The sequence below is a fragment of the Procambarus clarkii genome, chromosome 62, assembly GCF_040958095.1.
Source record: "Procambarus clarkii isolate CNS0578487 chromosome 62, FALCON_Pclarkii_2.0, whole genome shotgun sequence".
In the NCBI taxonomy this organism is placed as follows: Eukaryota; Metazoa; Arthropoda; class Malacostraca; order Decapoda; family Cambaridae; genus Procambarus; species Procambarus clarkii.
In genome coordinates, this window is record NC_091211.1 from 17675752 (window position 1) to 17701150 (window position 25399).

The following is a 25399-nucleotide window of genomic DNA, read 5'->3' on the forward strand; positions in this document are numbered from 1 at the left end:
GACCATATCAACAAGCATACTCCTCTGACTATATAAATTCCTTTATAAAACCTGGGTTCTGTTTCATTAACAGTATTAAATCTTTGAAAACTTTTGCAGTGTGGCTCCCCGTTGCATGTCTGGAGGTAAAGTGAGCCGAGTAAGCCTTCTCGGCTTACTGCTCAGTGACTCGTAAAATGTCTATACCCTCTTTAAGTTTATCAAGTCATTTTTTGGGTAATAATTAGGAATGCTGTCAAAATTTTCAAAAATTAATTCTCCAGACTATAATTACAGAATGATATTTGCATTATTGATAAAGTACAATGTCACTTAATATGTCAAGGTTTATAAACATTCCGCACTTAATATTTATCGTAAACTAAAAAAAATATAAAATTGAATATTTTTCCTAATGATCATATAACTATAAAAATCAAATAAAAGTTATTGTATTTTCTTTTTCAGTCAGGTAATGTGCACAGCGATACCAAAGCACATGCAGGCAGAGCGATTGTTGTCTCGAGTGATGGGGGTGGTCGGCCAAGGTGATCTCTAGTTGCTCCCTGATAAGCGCTACCGACACTATGCTCACGGATGTTAAATTTTATCATAAAGGAACAAATAGAATGGCTACGGTAAAATGTTTCTGAAATTTAGAGATTGAACGATCCTTATTAATGTTACCAGAGCAATTATGCATAATTATGAATGAAGCTAAAATGCATCATCAGACTGCTACAGTGCTAATAATGTGGTACTGTACCAACAGCTATAAATGATACTTCTTAGAATTATATTTGAAAATACAAAATTTACTGCAACTGATTATGTTTGTCATAAGAGGCAAATTTCTTTCTTTATACAGTGGAACCTCGAATAACGAATTTAATCCATTCCGGCGCCGTGATCGTCATGTGAAACGGATGTCATAAAAAAACGAATGTCCCCAATGACAATAATGGAAATCAAATTAATCCGTTCTACCACCGAAAAACATCAATATTATTCAATGTTTTAAATAATGGAGCACTACCTTATATACACTGAACATACCTTTATGACATTTTTCTTTCTTCAAATTTGTTCAATATTTATTTTCATTTGTCTTACAGCAAAAGGTTCGTTCGGTGTTCGGCAGGTAGGCTGCTCCATGTTTCTTAAAAAAAAAAAAAAAAAAAATATTTTGCAAAACAGAACAAATGCCAAAAAGGTTCGTTCAGTGTTCGGCAGCTAGGCTGCTCCATGTTTCTTAAATATATATAAAAAATAAAAATAAAAAGACAGTTGAAACAATTTGAAAAACGGACAAATGCCATAAAAGTTCGTTCAGTGTTTGTCGGGTAGGCTGCTCCATTATGACAATCTTTCTTTGTTTCAAATGTGTTCCATCTGTTTTGTATTTTTCATTTACGTCTCAATAATGGAGCCATTTACCCGACAAACACTGAACGAACCTTTATGGCATTTGTCTGTTTTTTAAATTGTTTCAACTGTTTTTTATTTTTCTTTTTTTATTTAAGAAACATGGAGCAGCCTACCTGCCGAACACCAAACAAACCTTTTTGACATTTTTTGTGTTTCAAAAAATTTCATCTCTTTTTTTTTTTCTACAAAAAAGTCCTTGCTATGCAACATCTCAACAGTCACCCCTTTATATCCCAGCATCATTAGCATCTTTAAACAAAAACAACATAATTTATTTGCATCGTCGAAAGCGTCTGGGAATGTGCGTGAAGCAGTGCGACTCCACCATGTGGTCTTGTCATCATTCAAACTAGCGGTCGTCATACGAGACGAATTGTCGGCGATCTGGGCGATTGTTACCCAAAATGCGATCGTCACTCAAGGTTCTACTGTATATATTTATTCACACACACACACACACACACACCTCGGTTTCCTCAAGGGTCATTGTTCTAAGGGCCCGGGTTTGATTCCCAGCAGAGGCAGAAAGAAATGAGCAGTTTCTTTCACCAGATGTTCCTATTCACCTAGCAGTAAATAGGTACCTAGAAGTTAAGACAGCTGCTTCCTGGGGGATATAATTACCTAAGTGTAGTTACAGGATGAGAGCTATGTTTGTGGTGTCCCATCTTCTCAGTACAGTACTCTGTTGTATAACGCTTTGAAACCACTGACGGTTCTGGCCTCCACCACCTTCTCACTTATCTTGTTCCATCCATCTGCCACTCTGTTTGCAAAAGAAAACTTTCTCACATTTCTTCAGCACCTTTGTTACCTTAGCTTGAATCTGTCCTCTTGTTCATGAAGTTGCAGGTTTCAGGAATTCCTCTTTGTCAATTTGGTAGACTCCTGTTAGTATTTTGTAAGTGGTAGTCATATCACCTCCTTTTCTTCTGTTTCTAATTTTGGCATGTTTAACACCTCTAGTCTCTCCTCGTAACTCTTGTTTTTCAGTTCTGGAAACCATTTTGTAGCATGCCTTAGTACCTTTTCCAGTTTATTTATGTGCTTCTTGAGATATGAGCACAATACATCTGGTGCATATTCCACAATTTTGGTCTCATAAAACTCATGAACAGTATCTTTAGTATTTTACCATCCATGCAATTAAAAGCAAGTCTGAAGTTGGAAAGAGACGCATAAGCTCCACTCACAATGTTCTTTATGTGTTCCTCTGGTAACAGCTTACTATCCAAAACCACCCCTGGGTCTCGTTCTTTAATTCCTTTCCACGTAATTTATAAGCTGTGTGTGGTCAATTTCCTCTGTTTCCACATTCCATAACATGGCATTTATTCACATGCGTGCGTGCACGTGTGTGTGTATGTACTCACCTAGTTGTGGATGCGGGGGTTGAGCTCTGGCTCTTTGGTCCCGCCTCTCAACCGTCAATCAACAGGTGTACAGGTTCCTGAGCCTATTGGGCTCTATCATATCTACACTTGAAACTGTGTATGGAGTCAGCCTCCACCACATCACTTCCTAATGCATTCCATTTGTCAACCACTCTGACACTAAAAAAGTTCTTTCTAATATCTCTGTGGCTCATTTGGGCAATTGGGCAATTTGGTGTGTGTGTGTGTATGTGTGTGGCACCCCTATTTGTCAAAGAAGCAGCACTGATCATGCAGTTACAGCATTTATCGAACCCACAAAATGCTTGAAACTTAAAATCATTTTGAAAGACAAATCATTTTACCAAATACCTAATTTCAACCAACAAACCTTAAAACCAAACTTAATCAACAAAGACATTACATTATCACTTCACCATTTTCAAATACAATAGTATTCATTATTAATAAATCAAAATGTCAACTATAACACTTAAAAATAAAACACAGCATACAAATAACTGGCATAGTGGTAAAACTGACTTGATAATTAGTTTCTTTAAATATAACTTTACTGAAGACCCCGCTGACAGGCTGATGAGATATATCAGTTTCTGAAATAAAATGCAAAGAACTAGTTCCCTATATATTAATAATTCTTTAGGAGACCTCAAAATCACAAGCGAGACTATAATCTGACCAATATCACACTATCATCATTCTTTGTCAAATCACTTGGGATCACAACCAAACTTAGCAACTAAAGCTGCTTGATTTCTGGAACAGAAAGTACAATGATAAAAAAAATCACTCCATAATGATCATCATCTTAAAGATATGATCAGATGTTCCTGTAATCGTACAAAAAAAATCTTGTCGAGCCTAACTTTTTGGCAGATGTTTTAATGTATAACGTACAGTGAACACTCGCATGGAAAATCATCACAATGGCATCTGTTTGCAGAGCGAGATAATAACAGCTCTTGGTGATGCCGATCACACAGCAAAGGGCGGTGGGAAGAAGTTGGTGTCTGACGTGACAATGCATTCCCAGAAAGTCAACTGGAGCTGCTTACTTCATATTCTGCGTTTAGTCTTTTTAGATCTCTTAAAAACAAAATAACAAAAATAAGATTAGTGATTCATATTTTTATTAAAAAATAGTTTTGTGCTTGTGAAAAAGCCCCTTTCTTAAAAAGTTACTTTGCTCTTGAGGGCAGATATTTGATCTGCTGTGCCATTACAGAAGCCTTTTTACATGGCAGTGATGCCACAGCGACTCTGGCTTCCTTTTTTAAGATGCTTTAAGATGCAACCATTTTTAAGATTCTTTGGAGTCCCTAGACACAGTGTCAGTTCAGCTAAAATCAATTTACCATGAAAAGTTTGTTTCAAAGCACAGGTCTTTCAGAATTCCACTGGTATCATAAATGGCAACAGCCAATAATAGGCCATAACTGAACTTTCAGCTAATTAAAACAAACACCTTCAACACAACCATTACAAGGAGGCAGAACAAACCAAGACCTAGGTTATGTCCGCCCACACCAACCCCAAATACACTCCAAACTTACAGGCATACACCCAGAAGCATAGGAAGATAGAAGTGGGGCAGAAAGAAAGTGAATGGGATTGGTAGAAGAGCTTGTTCAGAAAACTTCTCACAAACTCTAAAGCATAGTATCTGAACATGCATTTTACTGCATACCTTCCCACAGACGTTCAAATACAAACAATATTTGGAGATTACCCCTGAATTACCAGCCGCCTTTGGTGGTATGGCTCCAGAATAGGAAACTGCGAGTTACACAATGTTACATCCCCCACTATCAAAGCAACCCATAAAGAGCTAAGACAGAAACTGCAAATGTAGCTCCTTTAATGGATGCTCCAGTTTCAAGGATAGTTCATCCTTTCTGTTGACAGGCTACCCAAGCCACAGAACAGCATCCTAAATGTGGTAACTTTGGCAAGTGGCAAACTACAAAACTGTGATTAGATCTCCAAAAGTTGTAAGATAGAATCTGCTTGTGTGATATAGCAGAGAGAAATCCCTGAAATGTGGCAATCTTTTACAGGACATGGACCTTACTTGCTTATGACCACTCAGAAATGGGGTTCAAACAAATCCTATCTAATTCTGAGGACTTGACTCAAATCCTCTGAATCAGAAGGGCGAAATACACCCCTAAAAGTGGGAAACCTGCAGTGTCTTTACAGAAGCTGAGAACTGAGTTCACGAATGCTGATATTTATGTGGAGCTCAACGCTTGGCAGTCACAACATACCAGTATGCAGAATGCCAAAACAACAGATAAGAACAGGGCCAAATCCCACACACTAAGGATTAAGCACATCCAAACATACGAGAGTGCCACTGCCCTTAAAACCACTAGGATGATCACTAGAGGCATAAATACTGTACATGACGCCTTCCCTGGCAGTTTACCTATCCTGTACTGATGCACCATGACAAACAACTAGTGACAGGTCACAAGACTCTCAGCCCGGCCACAATAGGCAATAAAACTGGGACTAAAACAAAGATTAACTGACTACTTCAATCCAATCCAAAGTTCAGTACCATAATACAGCTGAATTTATCACTGTTACTTCCCAATACAGTACTGGTATTTGACTAAATGAATAGTATTTAAAAAAAACCACCAGGAAGATGTAAACAGATTAATGCCCTGGATGCTGATGATAAAAGGCAAAAAGATTGGAAACTAGTCATTCAGAACTAAAATCAGACCAAAGTATAACCAAACTCAACACCAAAATAGACAATGAGGAAAAAGAGAATGAAAGTAGGTCAACAGCAGATGAACCAAGGTCAAGAGACTTCCCCTAAATGACAAAACTTATGATTGGAACTCAGCAAAATAAGAAAAAACAGGTGCAACTCCTACAACAATCACAGGACACATAAGCAGCTATATCCCATTACTTAGCGGCTGCGGTGCTCTATACCCCAAGCCAGAAATCTGCTGAATATCTGAAGACCCAGAAGGACTAAAGTCAATATGGACCGGAAACAATTCACCAGAATTGGGCAAATGCCAACAACTTAACTGCCGGCCTTCTGCTACTAGCACAGTGTGGATGTGGGGATGATGTGGGCGGACTGGGACTGAGTCTTGGTGGTGCTGCCACCTGGTGCTAGAGTGGATGAAGCAGGATACATCTACATTGGCTAGTAGATCAGCTAATAATAACACTGGCTGCTGTGATTCATGACATCAATGGAGCTCTGAAAGACTGGTGTGGGTGAATGATGTTTCTCTGGTGACTCCCAAGCACCTTAAAATGGCCTTAAAGGGACACTGAGACACACTGTGTCTCAATGGCCACAGTGACATGCAATGTCTGCCTCATTGCCCAATGACCTCATTATGGTACAATGGTTCAAATATCTTTGGGGCACAATATGAAAGTTTAGAAAGAAGCCATTTCACTTACATATAAATACAATAAGGAAAAATTCTGGCTGGGAGAACATTGTAATAAAATGATATCAACTGATAAGGCATATACATATGGTGCACTTGATGGTTAAGAAACCAAAAGCTTCAATCAAAGCTGCAGGAGAAGCTGTGCATTCACAGGTACTGTACTGTATATCAGTGGAAACACTTCCTTCCCCAAGACCATAAAAAAAATGCAACACAGAGACATGAGAGAGGGGTGAGGGAGGGAGTGTGTTAGAGAGAGACAGACAGACAGACAGATATCCTCCAATATACATAACATTATGTTAGTGTAATACCAGTAATATGTTTGAGGTAAATAATTATGAAGTGCTTATTACACAGCATACCTTTTGTCAACAGCATCCATGAGATGTCTGGCATTGAGGGAAGAAAGGCAGATTCTCAGTGTTGTCCAAATGTTATCAGACACTGCTCGTGATGATTCCTTCCCGCTTGGTCCTCTCCCTGCTGCTTGCATATTTAGAGCCTCTAAGAAGTGCTCCATTGCTTCCCTACATAAGAACAAATTATAATGTACTTTTTGCATGCAATAATAACTTTCATTATAGCTGTTTAATATACTGTACATAGATTAAATATTTATTCATAGATTAAATATCTTCATCTGTATATGAAGAAAATTACATTGATAAAACCAGCGTTGAATGTAATGAAACACCATTTTCTGGGTGAGACCCGGAGGCTCCCCAGAGCTATCCAGGCTGATATGTAATATATTAGACTTTGGCATCAGTCAGTGTGAACTGAGTTCATAGGCCTACTGGGGACCACGAGCCCGAACCTGGCCCCCTCTCAGACATGCACAAGGTGCAATGGCCTATAGAAATGCACATGCAATTTGGAGCATTCTATGTCTGCCATCGACCGGGTCAGGCACCCAGAAAGGTAAGCATCCCAAAACAAACCCCCTATTCTGGTTGAAACTACTACTGAAAGTTAAACGAGTGGACAGAACTCCCTAAAGAAAAACAAGCAAACAAGCATGACGTCACCACTTGCCACCCCGCCGTCTGCGCAGGGGGTCAGGGGCGAGGGGTGAGGGGTCAGAGTCCCTGACCCCTCGCGCCGGCAACCCACACCTTCAACTCTGAGGCTGGATGTCAAAACACACGAAAAAGCCACGGACCAGAGGGAGGAAGGGATGCCAGGAAGCCTCCGGGTCTCACCCAGAAAATGGCATTTCATTACATTTAACGCTGGTTTTCTGGGGGAAGCCCCTTCGGCTCCCTGGAGCTATCTACCCAAAGACAAGGACAAAAGAGGGACAAACCCGGGAGGCGGAACCACGTGCCCGAAACCCGAAAACAAGACAACTGGAAACACCGAACGATCCCATGGAAAACCTGGGAGACCCGAACCATGGAACAAGGATGAAGGGAATCCGGGAAACCCACAGCACATCCATGGCCACAGAGGCCGCGGCACTCAGGTAATGGCGGAGAGTCACAACTGGACACAAGAAGATGCACCCCCGGCCAAACCAACCAAGCATCAACAACCCCAGAGAACCCTCTGGAAAACAGCCAACCCAACCTCGCCAGAAAAGAAAAGACAGTAGCAAACGAACAAACTGAAAGGAACATAACCCAAAGGAGCAGAAACCTCTGAGAAACAATTCTGAACCGAAGGGGCCACATCAAACTGAGGGGAAAGAGAGATAAGAGAGCACCTTGTCCAAAGACCAGGATGGGCCAGGTGGCGCATGACCAGGCCGGAGGTGAAACAGCACCCGAAACAGCTCGCGAATAGGTGCAGAAGGAACATCAAAACCAAAAGCAAGCCGTAGGGGCTCCGTCAGAACCGCATTATACGAGGCGACAGTATGCGGCATAAGATGACAGTCCTGAACAGCCACGAGAGAAAGGACAAGACCACCTCAACAAAAAGTGCAGTATACCTACGAAGAGACAAAAGAAAAAAGGAAGGACCGCCAGTAAACCACACACTGCCGTTGAGACGAAGCATGCAGGTGGGACACCATGAACGAAGTCACCTGATCACCAAACAGATGGTGATTCACTCTAGTCAAAAGTACCATTCGGAAAGACTCGAGGAGAAGACTGAACCAGCCACATAACAGACTGGACCGATTATCTGAAAGAGGTGGAGCAACGGAAAAGCCCCTGGGTACGGACACCGAGCAAGCCGTGCCCGAACCAAGGCGGGGACCTCTGAAAACTCAGCAGACGCGACACCCGAAATGACCATCGCCAAAGAGCCAAGGAATGTCCCAAGAATCCCACACAAGAGATTCTGATATGCGATATATTAGACCGGGGCATCAGTCAATAGAATTCAGCCTACCGGGGACCACGATCCAGAACCTGGCCCCCTCTCAGAGAGGCAAAGGGAGCAATGGCCTATAGAAACCCTCATGTGGTTGGGGGCATTCCATGTCTGCCATTGACCGGGGTTGGCACCCAGAAAGGTAGGCATAACAGAACAAACCCCACTTGGTAAGAAAAAGCAACCGAAAACCAAACAGGGAGGCAGAACTCCTACAACTTAAGAAAACAGGCTAACAAGCAAATGTCACACCTCGCCGCCGTGTCACCTGTCCGTACCCCCTTCCCCTCGGGAAGAGGCACGGGGAGCCCCGGAACCCCCGTGCTGGCTACCGAAGCCATCCAGTTTGGAGGCTGAGCATTAAAAAAAGAAAATGGAACCGCCGACCGGAGGGAGGGAGGGTTGCCAGGGAGCCTTCAGGGCTTACCCAGAAAATGGCGTTTCATTACATTCAATGATGGTTTTCTGATGGAAGCCCCTACGAGGGAATTTCTGAGGGAATCCCCGCGTCTGAATGTCAGCCCAGGACATATTGCCAAAGATGGCAGTAAAAGCAGCAAACTTCCTAACATCATGGGCACGAGGATAGACCACAAACTGGCTACACTTAACAATCCTGCGGACAACCTGGGAGACCCAAGCCCTGGAACAGGGAACGAAGGAAACCAGATCAACCCAAAGCGCATCCCCAGCCACAGAAACCGAGGCGCGCAGGTAACGGCGAAAAGGCGCACCTGGACACAACACATGATGCACACCTGGCCTGACTAGCCAAGCATCAATGACCCAAGGTCCTCTCCGGAAAGCAGTCATCTTGTTCTTCGGCAGAAAAGAAGGCGACGGCTGCAACCGAACAAACCTACCACCAGGACCGAAGGAGCAGAAACCCCTGCACTAGAGGGGTTATATACATATATATTATTCTTATTTTTTTAGCATAATATACAGTAGAGAAAAGCACTGTGCTAAAATGGAAGTGCAACAGAGAAAGAGTTAAATTGTATTTCTGTGTTGATGCTGGATATTGTTTCTTTCTTACAAGAATGGTCCAGTGATGTACCATACATGATTTATCAGATTACCTGACATTCAGTAGCTCAGAACCAGCAAAGCAGCCACATCACAAGCATCTCACTCTAGGAAAAGTGGTGAAAGTGACCAATAAGTGGGTAGCAGTACACTGAAAGTGATCAAGATGACTGTGTGATAAGCAAAATGAGTAATGTACCACTGTACCTGTGGGCTCCGAGGTTGATGCAGGAAATACCAAGATTATAACGACATCTAATGAAGCCGGGAGAAATTTCCAGAGCATTACGGTATGCATCAATGGCTTCCTCGGAGCGTTCACTGTTAGCTAACGTAGCCCCCAACTTGTTCCATAACTTAGCATCCTGTAACAGTGGAGGTGAGTAAGAGACAGACAGCAGTCACTATATTCAAGAAAATCTTACAAAATAGTCAAAGATCAACTTGATTTGTTTAAAAACACCATATCTCTATGATTTAAAAGATTAGCTCTAATTCTGTGTTTGGCTTTGAGAAAAATTTAATTTCTATTGTATTTGTAAAACCAGTTACATTCACACATACACATTCTATAATCCAATCTCTTCTTATTTCCTGGTTGCAGACTCACTAGCTTTCTTTAGGCTCTGATAATGAGTATTAGAGGCCTGGGAATAAAGCAAGTGTTGATTGTAATGAAATGCCATATTCTGGTAAGCCCCTATATAGCTCCACAGCTTATGCTCTGGTACCACTAAACCTTCAGATAGTACCAGATCCTTGAGACTTGCTCAGGCCCACAAGGAACCAGGATAGTGGCTTTGACCACTAGAATCCATTGAAGATTTTCTACATTGAGTTTTTGTGTACAGGGTATCTCCCTGTTTTTGGGCGCTTTCATCCCTGGTATTCTTTGGTCAGCTCGACATCTGATCTAGATCAGTGTCTAATTACCAGTTTCCTTTTGTTGAACAAGTTTTGTACTAGGGAGCCGGTCGGCCGAGCGGACAGCACACTGGACTTGTGATCCTGTGGTCCCGAGTTTGATCCCGGGCGCTGGCAAGAAACAATGGGCAGAGTTTCTCTCACCCTATGCCCCTGTTACCTACCAGTAAAATAGGTACCTGGGTGTTAGTCAGCTGTCACGGGCTGCTTCCTGGGGGTGGAGGCCTGGTCGAGGACCGGGCTGCGGGGACACTAAAAAGCCCCGAAATCATCTCAAGATAACCTCAAGATAGGGTCATAGTTGCTCTTATGCAAACCTGTGGACTTCTTGTTTTTACCAGGCTTTCTTCCTGGGAGTTTCCCCGGGTTTTGATTATTCTTTCAGGTTTGTTGTTTCCTGTTAGGTATGCAGGCTCTCTACAGTGACCTTTGCTCTTCTTTTCCCAGGTTGGTTTCTGTGGGGTTTTAATTTGGCATGGTCTTCTCTTCTGCCATTGGGTTTGTGACTGGTGCATTTTCAGTTTGTCCTGCTGGGTTTGGCCATTGTTGACCATACTGGCTAGAGCCATGTTTATTTTTCAACTAGTTTGTCATTTTCTACTTCCCTTCTGGGTTTTTGGCATTTTTAAATCTGCAACTATCCAAAAGGGACCTGTTCTTTCCTGTGCAATGGTCTTCTGCCTACTTCTACAGATAACCAGTTTCCATCTTAGTCGGTTCATTCATTGAAGCCTTCCTCTTCTCTGAGTCTCTGCTGTGAGATAAACTTCAAGAAAGTACTGAGGGGAGCCAATCCAGAAACAGTGAATGAAATTAAGTGCTCCATTGTCCTCTTCTTTCCTGTGGAGTTTTTATGGTTCCATACTGGCTGCTTGTGTGTGACACAGGTTCAGGACTGTCTATATATATGCCTATGTGACCATGACTGACTGAATAGCTGATTTTGACTAACACTGGTTGATTAATTTTTATAAATATTGATATTGATTTTGCCTGCCTCCCTGTGTTCATGTGAGTGAAGAAGGAATGTTCTAATCTTTTATTTATTTCTTTAGTGTACAGTATTTATATTGCCTTTTTCATTTATATAATCCTGTTCACCAACTCTATAATTATTAGCCAATACACCAGTGGAACCTTCATATAAGTCAAAGGCAAGAAATGATGCTTTAAATTTCAAATTAGAAGTGCACACTCAGGTGCAGCACTGTACGAGATGGGGCGATATGACTAATTTATGTAATCATTCCTACAGCTTCTGTAGGAATGTATGTGTCTATGTATGCTGTTATGAATATAAATATTTGGCAAAATATATACAGTAATTCATTTGAAATAATTACTGTTTGCTAGTACACAATCGGTAATGATAATATGAAATACAGTATATTTTGTTTTAATTGCATATTTTTATAATTTGACTAATTATAAATACAGTACAGTTGAACCTTGAGTGACGAGCAGCTGTATCTATGAGCATTTCGAGTAACAAGCAAGCCACTTGCCGAAAATTTGTCTCTATTGACGAGCTTCTGCTCTATTAATGAGCGAAACCACATGGTGCTTCCTAGCGTTCTCGCTGGTTCTCACAAATTCTCGGAAGCCTCCGATGACAGTGTTGTTGTTGTATCGCGCAAGACTAGCATCCCTCTGCATTTATTTGTGCTTTTCTTTGGAATTTTGTGGTTTTGTGACTATAATTTGTAATGCACGATGTCACCAAAGAAGCTGCTTGCTAAAGACAGTGTTGGCAAGGGAAAGAAAGACAATTACAGTGGAAGTGAAGAAGGAAATCATAGCAAAGCACAAGCATGGTGTCTGTGTGACTGATCTTGCCCGGGAGTATAGCAGGTCCTCCTCAACAATTTGTACCATTTTGAAGAGGAAGGAACAATTTAAGACACTTGAAGTGGCTAAAGGAGTTACCAAGGTTACCAAGAAACATCCACAAATCCTAGAAGAGGTTGAAAAGCTACTGCTGGTCTGGATGAATGAAAGACAATTACATGGCGATAGTGTCTCTGAAGCTATTGTTTGTGCTAAGGCAAAGAAGATGTATGTGGACCTTGCCAGGAAGACACCAGGTGCGTCGTCTGAAGATGAGGAGATATTTAAGGCAAGCTGTGGATGGTTTGAGAAGTTTAGGAAGAGAAACGATATACACAGTGTTGTGCAACATGGGGAGGCTGCCAACTCTGATAAAGCTGCTACCGAGAAATTTGTGCTACAATTCCAGGAATTTGTTGCTAAAGAGGAGTTCTTGCTCCAACAAGTTTTTATTTGTGACGAGACTGGCCTGTTTTGGAAGAAAATGATGAAGAGGACCTACATCACACAAGAGGAACAATCTTTGCTTGGCCACAAACCGATGAAGGAGCGGCTTACCCTCGTGCTCTGTGCCAATGCAAGTGGCGATTGCAAGGTCAAGCCGCTGCTCGTCTACCACTCAGAAAATCAATGAGTGTTCAAGGCGTGTAAAGTGCACAAGACGCGGCTGAATGTGATGTGGAGGTTCAATAAGAAATCTTGGGTCACGCAGATATTCTTCAGTGAATGGGTCAATGATGTTTTTGGCCCCGCAGTGAGGAAATATCTTGAAGAGAAGCAGTTACCACTCAAGGCCTTGCTTGTGCTCGATAATGCTCCTGCACATCCCCCTCAAATGCAAGATGATTTGTTTCCCGAAAATCAGTTCATCACCAAGTTTCTTCCTCCGAACACTACTCCGCTCCTCCAGCCCATGGACCAGAAAGTCATTGCCAACTTTAAGAAGCTCTACATGAAGGCCTTTGTTGGAGAGGTGTGTTGATGTGATAGACAATACAGAGCTGACCCTCAAAGAATTCTGAAAGAACCACTTCAATATCCTGGGTGCCTTACGTTTGATCGATAAGGCCTGGGAAGGAGTGACATGTAGGACTCTAAACTCTGCATGGTGAAACCTGTGGCCTGAGGGTGTCTCTGAGCGAGACTTCGAAGGTTTCGGTCATGCACTTGCATCTGTATCTGCACCTATGGAAGACCCAGATGTGCATCTAGTGGATGATATTGTTGCTCTAGGGTATACTTTGGGTCTGGAGTTGGATGGTGGTGATGTGCAGGAGTTAGTGGTGGAGCATAGTGATGAACTGACCACTGAGGAACTCCTGGAACTTCAGAAGGAGCTGAGTCAAGAGGAGGTACAAGAGCTCTCATCAGAGGAGGAGGAGGTAAGGGAGGATGCTGCCTCTTCCAGTGAGATCAAGGAAGTGTTGGGAATGTTTGAAAAGGTGACCACATTCTTGGAAAAGCATCACCCTGATAAAGCAGTGACAACCCGGTGTGTGAACATGTTTAATGACAATTTGCTGTCTCGTTTTAGGGACATCCTAAAATGAAGACAAAAGCAATTGTCAATAGACCGTTCTTTGGAAAGGTAGAGAAAAGACCAGCAAGTGATAGTGAACCACAACCCGGTCCCAGTGGGGTGAAATTCCCAAGAAGAGAGAGCCCGCCTGACTCGAAGGTGGATTCTCCTTCCACTACGTAACCCCTCTCCTCCTTCCTACCTCCCCAACGTCTCCCTCAAGCCAGCAACGACTCTTCATAAGGCAAAGTACATGTACAATTGAAAATACAGTAGTAAAACAAAGCATTTATATTTAAATGTACAGTATTATATTTATATTATAAAATGTCACATTGATGTTTTTGGGGGGGTGGAACGGAATAATTTTATTTCTATTATTTTAAATGGGGAAATTCGTTTCTAAAGACGAGCTCGGTGCCGGAACGGATTAAACTCGTTAATCGAGGCTCCATAGTATATAATTTTTTGTTACATTTTTTCAGCAAATAATTTTGGTGAGGTAAACATGTTGTCAACCATGTAAATTTTTTTACTTAAAGCAATTCAGTCATTTTGAATTAAATATAAAGGCAAACAAGGAAGAAATAATTTTTTCATTCATCTCAAAGCAAGAAATACCTTTTTTGCCCTTTTATTGGGAAACAAATCTCAAATTGAGGGCGAGGTTAGCCATACAACAGCAACCAATTGTGGATATTTAGCCATCTTCAATCTTTCTACAGCACGTCTTACCTGCAACACAACACTCTTAGTATTCAAACTTCAAAAGCATTTCTTCATTTAATTTCACTAATCAGTTTTTCCAAAGTTATATTCTTCTACTGATCTTGAATAATAGCACTTACAGCATCAAATTTGTTGAGTAAAGTATTTCGAAAAGTATCATCAAGGTTGCTACTGGTAAAGCAGCACATGTATCAGGAGGAATTTTGTCACAAGGTCTTACTACACTATTTGTGGTATCATGAAATTTCAAGATATTTCTGTTTTGTTTCTGTCATTGACACGTATGTCATTTTATTTTAAAGTTTATATTCTTTTATAGTGCATATTAGATTTTTTAAGCTTTGGATAAACCTTCTAGTGTTGACAGATTTTCTACTGTTCGGAAAATTGTGGGAAGGATGTTACTGGGCAGGAAGACAATCTTCTCTCCTGTGATAATGCTGTACTTGGTTTACTACTAGCCACCACCTCCATTGTTTGAGTTACCTAGATAGGGTTCTGGGAGTTCTTCTACTCCCCACGCCTGGCCTAGAGCCACGCTTGATGTGCGAGAGCTTCGCCCAACAGACTATTATTTTGAGCAGCCCATAGGCCCAGATATCCACTACAATCCAGTTGGTCTAACACTTCTTGCAGGAAACCTATTTTTTTTCTTGAACTCCACTTTTGTTCTGGCAATATTTCTTATATTCGTTGAGAGGATATTGTACAGTCATCTATCCCTGATGTTCAAACCGTGTTCTCTGATTGTGCCTATAGCACCTCTACTCTTTATTACCTCTATTCTGTATTTCCTATTACATTGTTTGCTCCAAAATGTTGTTGTCTTCCAGCATTGTTCCCTGTATATATATTATGTGATACCTCTCGCGTCACCTTTCCAGAGTACATTTTCAGAACCTTTAGATGGTGCTCAATAATTTAAGTGCTTTATTGTGTCTATGTATGCTGTATATGTTCTCTCTTTTCCTTCTATTTTAGCAATATCTCCTGCTCTGAAAGGGTAAGGTAAGTATCGAGCAGTAATCAAAGCAGGAGAGTCAAAGTGATTTGAATAGTACAGTACTGTGATGGGATCCCTGGATTTGAAGGCTCTCGTAATCAATTATATAATTTTTCTGACAGTATATTTGCTTGGTGATGCTCCCTAAATGTTAGGTTGTCAGACAATATTATTCCCAGGTCCTTTACATGTTACTTTCCTACCATGAATAGGTCTCATGGTAGCAGATATCATATCTTGTACCCTGTATTTCGTTTGCCTTAATTTTTACCATAACGAAGTACAGTACCGGCATTTATTAATGTTAAACATCATGTTATTTTTTGCTGTCTACTCAAAAACGTTATTAATATCAGCAATGTCTTCTATAGTAATGATTTTCATGCAGATTTTTGAGTCATCTGCAAAGAATGGCACAAAGCTGTGATTTGTATTTTTGTTAACATCTGATATGAGAATAAGAAAAAAATCAGTGGTGCAAGGAGTGTGCCCTGAGGTACAGAGCTTTTCACTGTGCTCGGACTTGATTTTGTTTGATTGACTGTTACTCTCTGCATTTTGTTTGACAAGAAATTGAATATACATCACCCTACTTTTCCTGTTAACGCTAGTGATTTCATTTTAAGGCTACCAACATACGGTCACATTTATAAAATGCTAATGCAATGTTCATGTATACTACATCTGCATTCTGTTTTCCTTCTAATGCTTCCATGATTTTGTCATAGTGGTTAAGTAATTGTGTCAGGAACGATCTTTCTGCTCTACATCCATGATGACCTGGTTGTAGAGATCACTGTTCTCCATAAAATAAGGCAAAACTGGAAGATGTAACTTTGGGAGGGAATGAATATAGACGTGTGTGAGTGTGTACATTAAACTTAATTGGAATAAATATGGTATGCAGAAGATAGTTTAAAATAAATGGTATAAATTGAGTGATAGATGTGTCAGACTTTGTTATATCAACTTTCATTATTGACAAAATTGCTTTTACAATATATGCTCAATATAAGCCATAATAGATGGAGTTGTTTCAGTGCACCATAAATCAAACAGTGCGTCAACTTTACACATTAAGGTTAGAGCACAACACCTTTTAAGACTGCCTGCAAGCCAAATCATATGGGCCACAAGGCCTGCTGCTGTTACCTTTCTTGAAATGTTCTTATTTTCTAGGTGTGAAGAAGCATAATCAGATTAATTGAGTTGAAAAGAATGGTTATGCAGGAGAGAGAAGATTTGCAACCATCTTTGTAAATAATCAATGTCACTTCAATAAATGAAGTTAAGAGAGTATGTACACTTTTCTACCTTTGGTCGAACAGTTAACGACGACTGGAAACAATCGATGGCTTTTTCATATTCTCCCGTGAGGTTGAAGAGCACGCCAAGTCCACACTGAACATCAGCATCTGTGTCTTCACCAGGCCGTTGGTTAGCTGCTGCAATATATAAATCTTGAACTTCTTGTATTAATTCTCTGTAAGTAGCAAAACACATTTGTTAAATATTGCTTTACTTTACAACTTCATTGTTTATTTTTCATATGCAATAGTGTACAAAGATTTAGAATACAGTATGTGAAAGCATGAATCAATTTTTGTTACTGTACTACAATTGCAAGACTGAAAAGAATAAATTTTGTAAAATTTAAGACAAAAATTACATATAAAAGAGTTCCAAGAAACACTTTTGGAAGAGAGTGCATACTGTAGAGTAAAGGTTACAACACTAAGGCATCTTGCTAAGACTTCATATTGGAACAAAATACACTGTTAACTTCTGGATACAACAATAGTAATGAAGAGAGGCAAAATTGATGTCTTGGAAGCCCTGAACCTTCACGGTATGCTCAAAATAGCTTATTATTGAGGAAACAGCATGCAACAGTACAGTACGTTTGTACCAATTAATATTTAGAAGTACTGTAAATGAGAAATCCTTCTGCATTACACCAAACACGAAAACCAAAACCCCTGACCATCCAAGTGGTTGGGCACCATTCCGTTCCCCCCCCCCCTTTCCCTCGTCCCATCCCAAATCCTTATCCTGATCCCTTCCAAGTGATATAAGCATAACGGCCTGGCGCTTTCTCCTGACAGTTCCCTTCCATTCCACATTGCGCCAAACACAAAACGTGAACTAGGCAAGATTTGCTCCTATAGGGGCAACTGATAACGAAATCCTCACGCTGGCCTAGCTCAAAATATGAACAAGGTCGTTAAATGAGTAGTACGGGCTGGTGTAATGAATACAGGAAGTGTCATGTAACAGTAACATTTCTAGAACAGTTCTAGTACTGTGCTAGAACAGTAGAACAGGAAAACAGTAGTCTTCCTTAGTCTTCCTTAAGACCACTCAATAGCTCGGTCGATGGAGCTTCGGCCTCACATGCGTGGGGTCCACAGTTCGAATCTCCTAGAGCCCAGGTGAGTGGCATGCAAGAGTGTTTGCTTGTAGCGGCTATAGTGTTTCTACAGCTATAAGGACATTTGTAAATAGATTATGTCCAGTCTAACGGTTCCATAAACACATCAGTTATCCTTAATATACAACCTGGGAGCTAACGTGGTTGCCAGCATCCTTGGTTTTGTACGGAGTTCTTCATCTTTTGGTAATAAATGACAGTATTCTGGATTAGTCTGGATCCATTCCTGAAAATAAATCACTGTTTTAAATATAATGAAGATATCCAAATCAATTAAGTGGTATAGGGTACTGTATTATCTGTCCATAAGTTAACAAAATTTGATTAAATTCATGTCTGATGAAACTTTTTATTTAATTTTCAGCATCTATCAAAATGAAGATTTTTTTTAATCATTTCATTCTGTTAAATGAAGATTGATTTTAATGAAGAGAAATCCCTCTGAGGGGACGATGATGTTAATAATGTTGGGGCGGACATAAGAGAAAGTTGTGTAATGGCTCCCTAGAGTGTGAGGACAAGGCTCTTACTAACCTCAACTAAACATCTCCTGTCCACCACACACACATGATTTAATATTTCAATACATTGGTTCTGTGTAATAATGTAATCTATAAATAATTTTAGGCATTTTCTTATGAAATATATACAAAATAAATTAACAATTTGTGCAATTTTTAAGAATATCACCTAGTTTAAGTAACACCTGTCCCTTTCTATATAAACACAAGGCACAGTTATATTGTAAAGCTCACCTTTAATGAATTGCATGCAAGCGTCTGGAATGATTCATTAGTATAAGATGTTGCAAGAGCCATCCAAGCAACACTGTTACTGGCGTCGAGTTCGACACATCTGCAAGTAAACAAATTCTGTCAACATCAGGGTCATTTGTGGATAACTTAATGCATAGGATAAAATATAAATAATGAAAAGGCAGGATGAAACTTAATTGGAGCAGATGAAGACTTGAACGCAGGACCCTGGTCTGGGAATGCAGACTACGCAACCTGCCCCAGTACTGCACATGGATGATGATGCCAAGTGAAAGATACTTATATACAATCAATATATTCTAACCTTCTAAGAGCTGAAATTGCTGCAGGATCTTGTTCATTTTCAGCATGAGTTACCCCAAGCAGCAGCCAGGCCTCAGAGTTTTCAGGGTTCTGTTGTGCTGCCGCCTCAAACAACAACACTGCAGATGGAAGGTCTCCTGCCTCTAAGCACCGCTTCCCTTCACTCAATGGGTCAGGGTGGTCTTTCAATGGATTATCTTCCTCAAACTGGTAATTCTGTCAAGGAGTGACAACGAATATTTACCTAAAGATTTATTAATATAAAATATAATCTTGGAAAGAATTTTTCTACCCACTCTACTAAATGATTGCCAAACTAAATTTTAACCCTTGGAATGTGGCTATCATCAAAGGTTAACTTTCGGCTAGTGGGAAAAAAATGATCTCATACATTTGCATGCAAAATGTAAGAAAAATGGAAACACACACAGATAGCCAAGTCTTTTCTAGTTTTGAGCACATCGGGAGGGAGCTGGTGAGGCAAGTCACAGGATCTGTCAACTGATGATGTAATTTGCTGACTCATCATGCAAGGGGGTGAGAGCTGTCATGTTCAATTTAGATGTTTTATATGTTTACTGTTTCACTCTACACAATGTGGGGAATAACTCAATTTATTTACGCTTAACTGACAAAATCAATTAGTACTGTATATAGATCTAAAATGAAATGTGTACATCTATATTGCACACAAATCTGTTCATGGCACAGCTCAAAGGAAGCGTCTTGCAATCCACTCCACTGCTGCTATTCTACTGTATTTGGAAACTTCACTCAGAAGTGGATTCGAAGACTGGCGAAGAAAGACAAAATTGTGGATTTAATGATAATGGTATATGATAACGTCACCACGTGTTAAGCAATTAAAATGACAGCAGAATTCTTGTACAATTCTAGGTTAACTCTGTTACATCAATATAGATGCATTATATCCATATTTATAACATTTGTATAATAACTGGGAGATAACTAAAATCAACATATGATGACAACCACACTTTAACCACTGTGATGCACCGAGTTTAATGTGAAATTCCCCCCGTGCGCATGAAATCAAGTGTTCCCTAAAAATTATTTTTTATTTGTAAAATGATAAATTCCCTTCCCTGAACATGTCTATGTAAAAATAAATACCAAATTCCACTTACTTAGGCTGTGGGGACATGGACAAGGTGCGCTCTGACGTCATCAGGGGCTGGTCCCCCGTGTGTGAAGCTCCCAGACATGGTCGCGCGGGCCATTCATGCAACGTGTGTTGCCACAAATATATTTTCAATTATTTGCTCTATGTATTTCCAATACGATTTTTTTTATCGTATATGATGCATAATTATGTCCTTTACAATTTGTATAGAGTAGAACGTTCATAATGTTCCATGGAACTGTGATTCATGTGTCAGTAATGTGTTCCCAATAAATGTTTATGGTCGCAATATTATTTGTTAAAAATTCACTAAAATTACAATATGTACAGTTTCACACTATTTACACAGTAACACACTGTATTACACACTCAGTACTTTGGAAGTGAGTAATAATCAACGAAGTAGTCCATGGTACACAGCGCAACTTCGCTCTCGTTGCACCAGGTACAGATAGATTTTCGCTTACTGTTTTTTCGTTCTGTGTGCTTACAAATAACGCACTCACGTACACCCTTGGCTTTAGTACTTGTAGGTGGTATGTAGCCAAGCTTGTAAAGCAAAAGGTAGTATTGAAAAGATTATAGGAAAAGATCAATTTGTAAGGTAGTCTTGAAAAGATCGCTTTGTAAAGTCCCACACAGGAAGACTCAGCTACCCTCAAAAAGTGTCCATCAATCTGGAAGAGATTCAGCCAGTCTGGAAGAGATTCAGCTATTGTTGAAAATATCTATGGAAAACACCACCATGGAAGCCGCTAACACTGTTCATCTATGCTACTTGTATCAGATGCATCATCACTGAACGCAGAAAACGATTCATCTATGTATCATCTATATAAATTGGAGATGGCATGGTGGGCAAGGGTGGCGCTTAGAGCTACAACTGGATACGCTCGCTGTATTGTCCTCATAGGTGCTGTATCACTTGCATACGACTTTTGTGTGGTCCTTATTGCGCCTAGCTTCACAAATATCATGACCCTTATGTTCTTCAAACAATAAGGTTTGAATTTCACCGACAGAGCGCAATCTTTCACCACCGTGTCGGACAGGTGTTTGGGAGCCAGAGGCGTGTGCGCCACCCATTGTTGCTCACTCAGTACTAACCCAGCCAGGTTAGTACTGGGTTAGTACTCCTAGCGCATTCTGGGAATTTTTTCCAAGATGGCTGCCTTTCACTGGAGGTCCTAAGAGTCCATTTTGTACACAACCAACAGAGCACACATTTTGAATGGGTACGAAAAAATCCAAAAGAGTTTCCTCAGTCGGCGCAGTTTTCCACCGACCGAGTTTTCTCGGTTGCGCAGTCTAGTGGTTAATGGTATATTATCATTTTTTTTTTACTTTAAATTAAACACTGTACTTATATATGAAATTAATTAAATAAATCATTAAAATACTGTATATATGAACATGTAAAGTAACTTATTTCTCTAAAGCTTTATTCTTATAAACTTTCTTGTAAGGACTCTTTTAAAAAATAAACTGCTTAGACCTATGCATTAATACCTCTCAAGGTCTCTACAGCCTCTTGAACTCACAACAACGCTTGCATATTCACGTCTACATCATTCAAGTACATTCATGTACTATACATGTACATTCTGTGATCATGGCAAAATATTACATTCCTAAAAACAATATGCAGTGAGATATTATACTTCTATTACTTACTTTAAAAGGTTCAAAAGCAGTTGAGTTAAATTCAGAAAGCCATGGATGCTCTATTAACTCATCCTCTCGGGCCATTTTTTCCCATTCATCCTGTAAACTTTGCCAAAAATCTTCCTTTTCTTTGGAGCTCATAGTTTCACTATCAATTGTCATCTTGTCCAATGATCCTGTGAAAAGATGTAAGTTTAAATGAGTATGGAAAATATCAAGTTAAATCACAGACCTGCTGTGATCCAAAATAATCTACTTTTAAACTAAATTATTTTGCTATCTTGAGGTTATCTTGAGATGATTTTGGGGCTTAGCATCCCCGTGGCCCGATCCTCGACCAGGCCTCCATTTTGTTACACCCCCCCCAGGAAGCAGCTTGTAGCAGCTGTCTAACTCCCAGGTATCTATTTACTGCTAGGTAACAGGAGCATCAGGGTGAAAGAAATTCTGCTCATTTGTTTCCGCCTTTGCCGGGGATCAAACCCGGAATCTTAGGACTACGAATCCGAAGCACTGTCCACTCAGCTAAGGTAATTTAAATTACTGAAAATACGGTATAAATTATAATGAACTGAAATGAAAGTTAAGCACTGCAAGAGCAAAGAATGATGGGCTATAATAATCTGAACAAGAATATGAAAAAAGCCACAATGTAGGATAAAAAATAGAAGGGCTTTTTCACCCAAAGTATTATAAACCCATGGAATGGCCTGCTAGACAGCTTCCTGTTCCCATTCAGGCCACTAAGGGTGGTGGCCCTCAGGGATATAAGTAAGACTGAGTACAGATGGGAAATCTTTCTGAGAAATGCACTTGGTACATCCCATTACCTCCCTTGTTGCCTAACCTCCCTGCTGATTTCAAGGTGGTGACACCTGACAGAAGTTGTGGTAGTAGTCAGACAGGCCAACTAGTGATTAGCAGAATGCCCATTAGTGATCTCATTGACACAGAGAAGCACATGTAAGGAGTTAGAGTGCACTATATTTGAATGAGCCTTAATAAAAAGTCATTCCAGGATGAATCAAGAATTCTCGAATGTCTTCACTGAAATTGAATGACCCAGCCGGGATAGGTGAAAAGATCCCTGTTGCACCAGTGCAGAGTCGGGCACTGACCGGTACTGAATAGTCAGGACAAACGAGTGGTGAACCTCAAAATAACAGCGGTGAATGAAACGCCATTTTCTGGGTGAGCCCGGGAGGCTCCCTGGAGCTATTAGACTGATATACAGTACACTATATTTGCCTGGGGCATCAGTCAATGAAGTTCTGCCTACCAGGGATCACGAGCCAGAACCTGGACCCCTCAGAGAGGCACATGGAGCAGTGGCCTATAGAAACCCCCATGTGTTTGGGAGTATTCCATGTCTGCCATCGACTGAGGTTAGGCACCCAGAAAGGTAGGCATAACAAAACAGATCCCACCTGGTAAGAAACTGCAACTGTAAACCAAACAGAGACAGAACCCCCCAAAAAACATAAGGAAACATGCAAACGTAATTCACCGCTTGTCCGCGCAGCCCTTCCCTCCCCGCGCCAGCTACTCACACCTTCAGTTGTGAGGCTCACCTAGAAAATGGCATTTCATTACATTCAATGCTGGTTTTCTGTGGGGAGCCCCTAAGGCTCCCTGGAACTACATCACAAAAGAGAAGGAATTAGGGACTTACTTGGGAGGCGGATGCAACTCGCTCCTCAACATGAAGTCGAGACAACTGGCTGTAACCTGCGACCCAAAGCCCCACATGGACGACTAGGACAAGGAACGCTGGTGAGAAAATGTGCAGCCAGGACCCTGATTGACCTCCAAAATCCCTGCGCCTGAATATCAGCCTAGGACATATTGCCGAAGACAGCAGTGTAGGCGGCAAACTTACAAATGCCGTGGGCACGAAGGTAGACCGCAAGCTGACTAGACTTAATGACCCTGCGGATGACCTGGGAGATCCGAGCTCCTGGAAGAGGGAACAAGGGAAACCGGATCAACCCAAAGTGCATTCCCGGCCACAGAAGCCAAGGCACGCAAGTAACGGTGAAGAACCACAACCGGACCCAACACATGATGCACCCCGGGCCTGCTCCATTGTAAACCAAGCAGCTGCAACATGCCTAGAAGTTGCAACAACACCACATGACACTTCCCAACTTAGAGCTGTAGCAGCTCCCCATGCAGGTGACTTCCTATTAGCAACCCCACAGAAAGGGGACGAAAACCTAAGCTCAGGACCCAAACGGATTTTAAGGAGAGAGCGAGCATGGCCTGATGACACGCGAGGCGAGAGGCAAAAAACAGACACTGCCTCCCTGAAAATTGACACAAACAGCTTCAACAGCGCTGCCGACGCCCTAGCCACTGAGACCAGCACCACAGACGAAGGTCCGGCACTCATCGCCTCCACATCCTATCCCAAGACTGTCCGAGGACAACTCGAGAAGGTAAAAAAGCGCAAGATTGAGGCCAAATGCCCTCGAGCGTGCAAGTCCTCAGCCGCCAAGGACGCCAAAAGGGTGGGAACCTGCACATGCAGCTGAACAAGGCCAACATCCCGAGGAAGCACAGGGGCAAACAAGCATGAATTAAGGCACTCAAACTCGCCACTCAGGTAAACCTGCAGAACGGTAGCAGCCTCCCGCCATTCGAGCGTGTGGGTCTGATAAAACCCATGCCACGCTCCTATGAAAAGAAAGGGCAGTCTGCAAGCCAGGATGACTCCGGATCCTCATAACGCACCCAATATGGGGATGAAGAATCGTACTCAAATGAGGACAGATCCATCACAGAGGCAAAATCTGGGTCACACAGGAGGTAAGCCGCAAGAGCCTCCCGAACCTCCTGAGCACTAGAGGTTTCGAGAGGCAGAACCTCCGAAAAGATAAACCCGACCCCAAAATCATACTCATACAGGGAAGGGAGGTAAGAAAACCCCTTCCCTGCAACAACAAACCCCACAAAGAGGGCACCAAAACCCAAGTGGGATCAGAGGGGGCTCAAGCCCCCCAGGTCAACTCATCCCTGGGAGCCTCCAAACCAGGCCCCGGGGCAGAGCTGATCCCCCACGCCCTCTACCCCTGAAGAAAAGGCAGAGTCCCGGGGAAAGGCAGCAAAGAAGGGGGTCTGCTGATAGGACCCAGAAGTTTCGGCAGGAGGAGCGGGCTCAAATGTCTCCGTCTCCAACTCGAATGGGGCAACCCTGTTAGCTGCCGAGCCTCATTACCAACTAAACCCCGCCCCAACTCTGAAACCTTCAGACGTTTGGGAGCCAGGAGCAGGGCAAACAAATAGTGGCCTACTAGGGGAAGAACTTGCGGCAAGGCAAGGCCTGGCAAGGTACTGGTAGCCGGTTAACCCAAAATCTAACATGGGGGATGAGCTAGATATAAATTGGACCCCCTGTGACGTGTACAAGCACGGGGTGTCTAGAGGGCCCCCCGTGCTCCAGATGATACTCTATCATGTGTATGTTAACCTAAAGCAAATCTTTAACCC

The 25399-nt window shown here is 41.5% G+C and overlaps 1 protein-coding gene across 1 annotated transcript in view; it reads right to left on the reverse strand.

Annotated features, from left to right (window-relative positions):
* Positions 1–2931: 2931 nt before the first annotated feature.
* Positions 2932–25399, reverse strand: part of LOC123766466 (peroxisomal targeting signal 1 receptor-like) — a 38336-nt gene continuing 15868 nt past the window's right edge. Inside the window, exons 8-15 of the mRNA XM_069308237.1 lie at positions 21920–22086; positions 19103–19317; positions 18778–18877; positions 18151–18248; positions 16906–17074; positions 9797–9954; positions 6601–6765; positions 2932–3887 (exon numbers count right to left, since the gene is read on the reverse strand). Coding sequence (XP_069164338.1) covers positions 3839–3887; positions 6601–6765; positions 9797–9954; positions 16906–17074; positions 18151–18248; positions 18778–18877; positions 19103–19317; positions 21920–22086 — 1121 coding nt within the window. The 3' untranslated portion in view covers positions 2932–3838. The remainder of the gene's footprint in view (positions 3888–6600; positions 6766–9796; positions 9955–16905; positions 17075–18150; positions 18249–18777; positions 18878–19102; positions 19318–21919; positions 22087–25399) is intronic.